General features: G+C 42.0%; 1 protein-coding gene across 1 annotated transcript; it reads left to right on the top strand.

Annotated features, from left to right (window-relative positions):
- Positions 1 to 2861: 2861 nt before the first annotated feature.
- LOC117247885 (uncharacterized) lies at positions 2862 to 9666 on the top strand. Its single transcript, XM_033612492.2, has 2 exons — positions 2862 to 3356; positions 5548 to 9666. The coding sequence occupies exons 1-2, from the start codon at positions 3164 to 3166 to the stop codon at positions 7326 to 7328; spliced, it is 1974 nt and encodes a 657-aa protein (XP_033468383.1). The 5' UTR covers positions 2862 to 3163; the 3' UTR covers positions 7329 to 9666.
- The last annotated feature ends 655 nt before the right edge of the window (positions 9667 to 10321 follow it).

Raw genomic sequence — 10321 nt, 5'->3', positions numbered from 1 at the left:
GTTAACAGCAGCTCAGATCAGAGACCAGATGAATGCCACACAGAGTTCTAGCAGCAGACCCATCTCTAGAACAACTGTTAAGAGGAGACTGCGCCAATCAGGCCTTCATGGTCAAATAGCTGCTAGGAAACCACTGCTAAGGAGAGGCAACAAGCAGAAGAGATTTGTTTGGGCCAAGAAACACAAGGAATGGACATTAGACCAGTGGAAATCTGTGCTTTGGTCTGATGAGTCCAAATTTGAGATCTTTGGTTCCAACTGCCGTGTCTTTGTGAGACGCAGAAAAGGTGAACGGATGGATTCCACATGCCTGGTTCCCACTGTGAAGCATGGAGGAGGAGGTGTGATGGTGTGGGGGTGTTTTGCTGGTGACACTGTTGGGGATTTATTCAAAATTGAAGGCACACTCAACCAGCATGGCTACCACAGCATCCTGCAGCGACATGCCATCCCATCCGGTTTGCGTTTAGTTGGACGATCATCTATTTTTCAACAGGACAATGACCCCAAACACACCTCCAGGCTGTGTAAGGGCTATTTGACCAAGAAGGAGAGTGATGGAGTGCTGCGGCAGATGACCTGGCCTCCACAGTCACCGGACCTGAACCCAATCCAGATGGTTTGGGGTGAGCTGGACCGCAGAGTGAAGGCAAAGGGGCCAACAAGTGCTAAACACCTCTGGGAACTCCTTCAAGACTGTTGGAAAACCATTTCAGGTGACTACCTCTTGAAGCTCATGGAGAGAATGCCAAGAGTGTGCAAAGCAGTAATCAGAGCAAAGGGTGGCTATTTTGAAGAAACTAGAATATAAAACATGTTTTCAGTTATTTCACCTTTTTTTGTTCAGTACATAACTCCACATGTGTTCATTCATAGTTTTGATGCCTTCAGTGAGAATCTACAATGTAAATAGTTATGAAAATAAAGAAAACGCATTGAATGAGAAGGTGTGTCCAAACTTTTGGCCTGTACTGTATGTGTGCGTATGATTCATGGGTACCACTCGTTCTAAAATTGGTTCAGTATTGCGGCGCGAAACGAGCTAAAACGGTAACAGGGGCAAATGCGTCCCGTATAAAAGTGCTTTTTTTCGCCACTGACTGGTTCAGATCGCCAGTGCTATCTCTGTAGATAGCATATTGTAGCGGCCCTGGGGCAGTGGTGAGTGTGAATGAGTGGAGTCAGTTGTCAGTCAGTGTTGGAGCAGAGAAGGGGAGGGCGGCCCCGCTGGGTACTGTAAGTGAGTATGTGTGTATGAAGTGTGTGTGTTATGCTAGAAGAGTCAGAGGACAGAGTCTTTTACGTGCTACCCCCTGGAGTGTTACCAGAGTTTTTGGAGTGCTCAAATAAATGGGCCTTTTTCCCGAACGCAAGAACAGCATGTTGCGCAACACCCCGTACAGCTTTCATAGGCTGCCTTTGTCGGACGGCGAGATGCTGAAGTTGTGGCTAGTTGTGCTACAAATGGATGCTAACACTCCTGTCCAGACACTGCGCCTTGCAGACCATCGGGTCTGCAGTGCTCACTTCTCCCAAGATGACTACTGCCAGCCGAAGAAGAGAAGACATCCAATCCCGAAACACCTCTTCCTCAAGAAAACGGCTGTCCCACGAGTAGAGAGAGCTACAGACACAGTGGAGCAAAGCTTGTGACATCACACAGCCCAGAGGTAAGGGAAATGCTAAGTTAGTATGCTATTTACAGAGATAGCACTGGTGATCTGACCCGGTCAGTGGCGAAAAAACACACACTTCATACACACATACTCACCTACAGTACCCAGCGGGGCAGCCCTCCCCCTCTCTGCTCCAACACTGACTGACAGCTGACTCCACTCATAGCACTGCCGATCTGAACTGGTCAGTGGCGAAAAAAAGCACTTTTAATGCGCAAACTTATATGGGACGCATTTGCCCCTGTTACCGTTTTAGCTCGTTTCGCGGCTCCCGGTTCCATCCACCTCCCTCAATACTGAACCAATTTTAGTACGAGTTGTACCCATGAATCATACGCACACATACACATGGGGAAATAGAGCCCAGGTTGAAAAATACCGAAGTTGTCCTTTAAGTAGCTGTTGGTTAGTCGCTCACTCTACAACAGAAAATGGCACCTCAAAATAAAAGCTCTGTGCTGGAAATTCACTGTACTTCAAAAATTAAGTATATTTTTTTACAAACTTGACAAGTTTGAGAGTCACTTGTGGTCCATTCAGAAGTGATGTGCAACCCACTTTTGGAGCGAGACCCACCACTTGGGAACCAATGTTAGAGATGACACTAACTCCTTATGTATTTTCCTTGATTCATAATCCAAGCTAGGAATGTCTGTTTTGTCTGTAGGAACGGTCTGTCACTCCTAACTGGCCTGTGTGAAATGCTGCAATAATATAGCCCCACTGTCCACAGACGTGATGGTAATAAGGTCTCAATGTCCTCAAATACTTCCTTATTAACAGTGTCTTAGCTTGTTACTGTTGTTAAATTGGTCAAATTTGTATGTGATATTGAACTACAAACATTATTAAGCACAAGTAGGCTAAATTAGTTTCACCCATAAAAGCTGTTCAGGTTTTGTACATTGTCCACATTTGTGTCAGGATCAGCTGCAGAGTGACTTGGCAGAGATGGCTGCCATTTTGTATTTTCATATATTAGTGTATTTGTATGTGCTTTGCTGACACTCGATGGCACAAAAGCAGAATGGAGTCTAGGGTGCAGCAGCAAACCCAAAATAGAATGTCTCAGGAGGATAATGTTAAGTAGATCCTGTTTAACATACGGACTCCGGTCGGCAGGTGGCGGTATGATCCTGAAAGCTGGTGTTGAAATCCGCCAAAACCGCTTTTGAAGGGAAGAAGAAGAAGAAGAAGAAGAAGAAGAAGAAGAAGGATCGTGACGAGCGAGCTCACGCCAGTCCAGCAACACAGATTTATCAGAGCATCTGTATCTCTGGTTAAACCTTTCTGAATTAATTTTTGCTGCCGACCATTTTTATCTTAAATGACCTCCATTATCTCCCGACAGCCGACAAAGCTACGGAAGTTAGCTTAGCATGCTAGCCGGAAACTGACGCGGACGGCAGTTAGCGACACAGCGCCAGCCAGAGCTTTGTTTTTAACGTAGCTAGCGTGGAAAAAAGTTTCTGTTTCTGTGTGTGAAAATGACTAAAGCCCAAATGCTGAGGGCGGTGGTGCAGCAGCGACTTATTGCAGCTGCCGAGGAGATATTTGGGCTGTTTGAAAGAACAATAGCAGAGTACGAGGAGGAACTTTGTCGATCACAGATGGAGAGCATGCGACAACGGAAACTACTGGACGCTGTTTACAACCCTCAGCTTCGGTTACACAGAGAAGGTTTGTCCTTTGTTAACGGTGTTTCAACGTTCAAAAGCCACGCTGTGCCATTAGCTTCGTGCTTAGTCAGTAGGAGTCTATATTCCTCCCTTAGATGTAAAGTTAAGGCAAGGTTCCATTCATAGTTCGACTTCCCCTCATTCACTAACCCTCAGCCCCTTCTGCTTTTTACAAATCACTAGAAATACCTGCAGACTCCTTTCAGTGAGGTGAAGACATCTGCAAATAATGATACTGGTCTATAAATCACTGCATATACTATATGCATCGCATGTACTACCATATTTGACTTACTGGGTGGAAGTACTGTGGGGCAACACTTTCAAAAGCAACTTAAAATCATTATACAAACTTCAAAACAGAGCGATCAGGGCAGTACACAACACAGGGAACACACGAGCACAGTCACGTGCATTTAAATATTTCGGTTGAAACAAAGTAGAAATATAAATCACTTAAAAATCTGTACAAATATGATATTTCTGGCAGATATATAGATGAGGAAAAGTTGTGTAAGGGGAGTGCATATTTATTTTGTAACACTGGGTGGTGCTCTGTACGTTCTGTATTTGCCTGCATCAAATGCATAGCTGCAATGCATCGTGGGTGATATATACCTCTGGAGTGACCATCGTGAGGGTAGATCTCACCCAGCTCAGCTCAGTTTTTCAGACAATGAAACAGCACCTATTATGGCGGCAGGGATTCCCCAAAGGCAACTGCAAGAGGGGAAATTAAAAAGGGCACATTGAACAACTAATGAAGCGCAGTCTTCTTCTTTGGTTTTACTGGTGGGCTCACACCTCCTCCCTGACCTCAGCAGTTGTCCAGGGCTTGCTCTTTTCACTGAACTCATTCTCATTTTTTGTTGAGTCCATCTACTCACTGTCAATGGCTGAGGTCAGGGAGGGGGGTCAGTTCCCATTATCTTAAACTAGCATCATCAGAGGGGGTGACAGAACAGTTTGGGCCATCTTATCGAGTCATGTCCTCGGACATCAAGTACAACATGTTAGGCATGTTTGTGACATCCTGACAAGACACAAAATGCAAGGTTACTTCACATTCTTTCTGCTTCGTGGCACATAATACAGAGGCCTAAAAGTTTACATTACATAATGTTAAATGTTGCATAGATTTTACTGAATTAGATCATTTCCACTATATTACATAGTACAACACATCCTTAAGCTGTGCTGCCAATAAAGCAATAAAAAGCCCCAAAAAATAATCTTTAAATGACAAACAGTACAACTAACAACATGACTGCCACTAATACTGATATACTGAATATCTTGTGAACAATTTAATTCTGCTGGCAAAATATTCACACAAATGTAAATCACCTTTTGAGGCATTTAAAAATGAATTGGCTGTCTTTTGAAAATCCTTGAGGCATATTAAAAGCAATAATTTTTTTAATCTGTATGACCCCCAAGAATTATGAACATTATGAGGCACATTATGTTATTTTAAATTATTTATTTAGATTATTTCATTTCCAAATTTGAATTATTTTCATTTTTTCAGTATTAGTAACAGATGTGAACAATTTGAATTCAATAAAGTGAGGAAAAAAGTTGATGAAAAATGTAAAAAAGCCGACCTTTTTTGCTTCCTGCCTTCCTGGTGGACACAGATGCACACTTGGGTTGTAGTCACCGTACAAGATGGTGTTCAGGCACACATGTAGGTGCATAGAGCGGCTTTCACAGCCAGCGTTTGCAACAGCTTTTATAAACACCAGTTTGTGATATAAAACTATATTGAAACACTGAATAACAGGGAAAGAAGATGTTAAATGACCTTGTCGGCTTTCCACACACCACTGTTTTGCTCCTTAAAACCAGCCTCAGCTTTCCCTGTTAGCTACAAGTAGTGTTAATTCAGTTTGCCACGAGCTGTTTCATTTGACTTGCACTAAATGTCTGTGGAATTAGAAAGCATGTAATGCAGATACTGTACAGCTAATATGAGAATGACCATAGATATCACACTCACATCACACCACAGTCCAGGCCTGTCTAACAGCATATTGCAGTCACACAAAGATGCTGTACAGAGACCTGACACGGCTGAGTGAACCGTGTGAAGTGATCTGTAGAATTTCAATAAGAAGTTTTTGAGCTATGATGTGAATGGACAACATCATCTTTGAAACATCTCTGTGTGTGTTTACTGTTTCCTGCAGACATCCAGGTGCTGTTGGTGGGTAAAGAAGAGGTTCCCTTTGAGCAACAGGAGTGGAGCTCCAGTCTCGACCAGGAAGCCCCACACGTTAAAGAGGAACAGGAGGAACTCTGTATCAATCAGGAGGGGGAGTGGCTTCAAGGGCTGGAGGAGGCTGATGTCACTAGGTTCCCATTCATTTCTGTCCCTGTGGAGAGCGAAGATGTGGAAGAGAACCCTCACTACTCACAGCTTCATCAAAGACAAATTGAACAGATGGCAACAGAAGCTGATGGAGAGGACTATGGAGGACCTGATGCAGCCAACGACTCAAATCCAGATAGATATTTACAGTCAGATACTGATGATGACTCAAGTTCTCAAGCCTCTGAAAGTGATACTAAATCTAAGAATTGCAAGAAACCACTGAGCTGCCCTGAGTGTGAGAAAACCTTTAGATTGAAGGCACACCTGGTGAGTCACATGAGAGCTCATACAGGGGAAAAAAAAACGTGGAGCTGCTCAGTCTGTAAGAAATCTTTTCCGGGGCGTGCTCACTTAGATAGACACATGAAAGTCCACACTGTAGAGAAATCTTACACATGCAGTGTTTGTGAGGAATCTTTTAGAGGGACTGCAAGTCTAGTGAGACACATGAAAATCCACGTAGGAGAGAAACTTTTCAGCTGTTCGATCTGTACGAAAAAATTTTCAGTGAATGCAAAGTTACAGAAACACATGAGAATCCACTCGGGAATTAAACCATTCGGCTGCTCATACTGTCCGAAAACTTTTGCTCGAAGTCTTTCTTTAATAGAACACGTGAGAAACCACACAGAGAAACCTTTTACATGCCCAGTGTGTAAGATGTCTTTTACAGTGAGTAAAACACACTTGAAAATCCACACCAAAGAGAAACCATTCAGCTGCACAGCTTGTGAGAAAATTGTTACAGTGGTTGGAAATTTATATGAACACATGAGAATCCAAACTGAAGAGAACGCTTCCAGACAAGACAAGGCTGGGGACTCCCCTGAACCTGAAACTGAAGACATTGATGATGAGTGCGCTGGGCGTCTGTCCTCACAGATTCATGGAACTCAAGCTGAAAAGAACAGTGAGGTAGAGCCTCCAGTCAACAGCTCAGCTGAAGAGACGGAAACATGCACTGAAGAAGAGTACCATGAAGAATTTGAACCTGACAGGAACTCAAAGCCAGATAAACATCCAGAATCAGATTCTGATTTCAAGCCTGAAGACTGTTCCGAACCGGAGACTGATGACAGTGAGGATTATTGGAGGGAGACCAGAAACTCTCGCACAGGCTTAAACCCTTCGAAAAATGATAAAGTCCCTGTCAGTGTTATGGATGAGAAACCATTTATCTGCTGTGAGTGTGGGAAAAGTTATATCACCCTAGGGAATCTGACCAGACACATGAATATCCACAAAGGAGAAAAAAGATTCATCTGCAATTATTGTGACCAAAGATTCTCTCGGTTACTCGACCTCAGGAGACATCGATGTGTTAATCCGCCCGCACGGCGTCATCAGACTGAAACTGGGGAAAAACAGATGGTAATAAAAATAATGGAAATAAAAACTGAGAGAAGGGACTGTGTAGGACCAGAACCAGTCAGGACTTTAGACACAGATAGACATCCAGAACCAAATACTACTAATGACAAGTTAGGAGACTCTTGTGACCCTGAGACTCACAAGAGTGAAGACGGGGATGATGGTGATCAGAAGGAGACAAGTAAAGCTCAGTCAGATTTAAATTCTCTGGAAAAATCCCCGTAAGTGATTCAAGATGTAACACCTGCTGCTCTGAGGTTGGTTAAAAAAAGGTTAGAATGGGCTCAAGAACACTCACTAAGGCGGGGATGTCCAATGTCTGGCCTGGGGGCCAATCGTGGCCTGCAAGGCTGCTTTATTTGTATCGCACATTTAATGCACAAGGGCAATTCAAAGTGCTTTACAGAGCAATAAAATATGTGTACTATCAATTAGTAAATGATTTAAAATTTTAAAAAATTGCCAGGTTCAAAGATAAAAAGATTATTTAAAATGATTTGAAACTGAGTTTTGAAATAAGGTTGCAGTCGTTACAGGGTGGAGTAGGCAGTGTAAAAAAGATTTTTAGCTCAGAGACGGAGCATGTCCGCCATCATCTAGGAGGTTATTCCAGGTTTTTGCTGCATGATGACAAATTGCTGCGTCACGATGTTTTGTTCTGACTCTTTGGACGGTCAGTAGGCCAGCCCCAGATGTCCTCAGGGTCATAGAAGGTTAATTTGTCACAAACATGTCAGAACAATATTTTGGCACTCAGCCACAGAGTGATTTATACACAAGCAGCAAGATTTTGAAATCAGTTCTCTGAGTGACAGGTAGCCAGTGTCATATTTCCAGACCAATTTTAAAAGGCCTCCGACTAGTTTTTCAAAATATGTGGCCTGCCACTCAATATTGGCTAATGAAGCAAGCTCGCTTTGCATTTTTCACAATGGCAGCACTGTCATACAGTTCATTAACATGCACCAAATAGGTACTTTGCAGGAGGGAACAATGTCTTTTCACAAACAGATGGTAAAGAAGTAGACAAACGGTTTCACTCTAGGTAGAAGTATAAAGTCGACAGCAATGGTTTTAGGAGCCTTGGCAAGTTGAATCCCTTTTCACTGAAGCAGGAAACAGTTGGATTTCTCATGAGTATATGATTTTTTTTTTCCAGTAACACAAGATGCAAGAAGCAGCTGGCCCCCTGGTGTTTGCACATTATCTAATATGGCCCCCGTTCCAAAGAGTTTGGACACCCCTGCACCAAGGAGAGAAACCATACAGTTAATCGTTGAGTGAGAAAGGTCATATAACTGTCCAGGGCTGGGCAATTAATTGAAAATGAATCGCTCTAACAGACCTTCAGAATCTTGCCCATGTCTGTCATTCAGTTGTTTTTTTTTGTTTTTTTTGTTTTTTTTTTTGTTTTTTATTCTTGTGATAGTTTTCCCACTGTGTGTGTTCATGTCCTGTCCTATTAAAAATGTACGACTAAATGTGTAGTCATGTGACTCTGCCCCGTCCAATCAGTGACCTGGAAACTCAAACACAGAGCCAACCGATCTAGTTGAGCAGCTTTTACCGAAGAGAAATACAGTGTTCGTTGTTTGGACACATTTTCACCAGACACAATGAAAGAGATGTAATGACAGGCGCCTAGCAACAAGCGCCTCAACAAAGCAGCTCTCAGTAACACAAGCATTTACACAGACTGCACAATATGAAAAAGATTCATGAGAATAATCTGTTTCCTTCAAGTATTTTTAAATCACAAAGATAGGACATGCTCTCTTTCCTGAGAGAAAATATCCCAGCTCTAATAGTTAGCATTATAAATCCTTGTTGGTGAACTCTGGGGGCAAAAAACAAAATAAACATTCATTAATCGTAACTGAGGTAAAATGATCAATTAATCATGGTATTTGAGGCTGAATGAAAGTAATGATTGGAAAGAGACTAGAGACCTTCACTGCAAAATAATAAGTGATGTAAGATGCAGTACTGGTGAGCAGCAGTTTCAGTGCTTTGAGTGTGGGAAAAGGTATTTCCTGAAATAAATACTGAGGAGACATGGTCATTCATACAGGAGAGGAACCATGATGCTAAACTCCCAATGAAACACTAGTCAGAGCGTCTTTAGCTTCTGTACTGCGACACATTTCCCAATGAAAGTGAATATTTGAGCGATGTACAGATGTAAGAGGGATTTTAATAGAATCTTCACATTTGATTGGACCGCTAAAGAGTGGGAGGGCTTCGAGTGTTGGCTCCACACACACCTCTCCTCACTTGGGGCACGTTTAATCTGAAAAGTGTGTGTACTGTTTTGCTTCGGTTTCGAGTCGACTTGTTTCTTCAAAATGATGTGACACTGTGCAAATGTGCTTTGAGGTATGTTTTCTCTATTTGGTGGTTGTCATTAGAAATACTATGTGTTGAATACCTCACCCATTTTTTTACCAGCTTCCTTCAAATACATGAAGTTGTTTTCTAATTCTTGATTTTTTTTTTCCATTCTATAGATTTGATAAACAAGATATTTACATTTAGAGTTAATAAAGTTGTCATATTTAAAACAGTTACTTGTAGTTTGTTCTCTCATAGAATTTTCCCTGAAGCTACTTACAGATTTAACAGAATATTAAACCTTCAAAATTTGAGTTGAAAAGCATCGATTTGAGGCAGATGAGCAAAAAGTGGCGACAGTGTTGGGATTGTGAGACACTTAGGCTCACATGAAGTGCAAAATTAAGTAAGTGAGGGTAAGAATACGTGGAACCAACACAAAAGCACAAGTGTTTATGAGGAGGTTAAGAGTTGGCAACTTGAATAGTATAAATTTTGTCACAGAGAAATAAACAACTGGTCATTGGAAAAGAAGAGTGCACTGTGTCAGGATTTCATGCAGGAAGTATGAAGGGGAAAGAGGCGCTATGGTTACAGGGCTACAGAGACTAGGGGACACGGTAGAGGGGAGAAAATGGATATTAAGTTTTTTTTACACTGGGTAATATGAGACAGTTAAAGCCAGAATGAGACCGTAAGCAGGCAAGTTCATTTATACAGTCATATTTCAGCAACAAGGCAGTTCAAAGTGCTCTACATTAAACATCAAAAGCAGCAAGATAAAGTGCAAAAGAAACACATTATAAAGGGACATTTAAATGCAATTAAAAACTTAAATAGCTGGAGAATAAAAAAATAAAAATGAGCAAAAAAATGACAAAGACAGA

This window comes from Epinephelus lanceolatus, chromosome 17 (genome assembly GCF_041903045.1).
Source record: "Epinephelus lanceolatus isolate andai-2023 chromosome 17, ASM4190304v1, whole genome shotgun sequence".
Classification (NCBI taxonomy): Eukaryota; Metazoa; Chordata; class Actinopteri; order Perciformes; family Serranidae; genus Epinephelus; species Epinephelus lanceolatus.
The sequence above is the reverse complement of the archived record's forward strand: the minus strand, read 5'-3'. Positions and strand labels throughout refer to the sequence as shown.

Bases quoted from the DNA above. Each gene is read 5' to 3' on its own strand.
- LOC117247885 (XM_033612492.2), top strand. From the start codon at position 3,164: ATGACTAAAGCCCAAATGCTGAGGGCGGTGGTGCAGCAGCGACTTATT. The intron at 3,357-5,547 runs GTTTGTCCTTTG...TGTTTCCTGCAG, and splicing joins GCTTCGGTTACACAGAGAAG to ACATCCAGGTGCTGTTGGTG.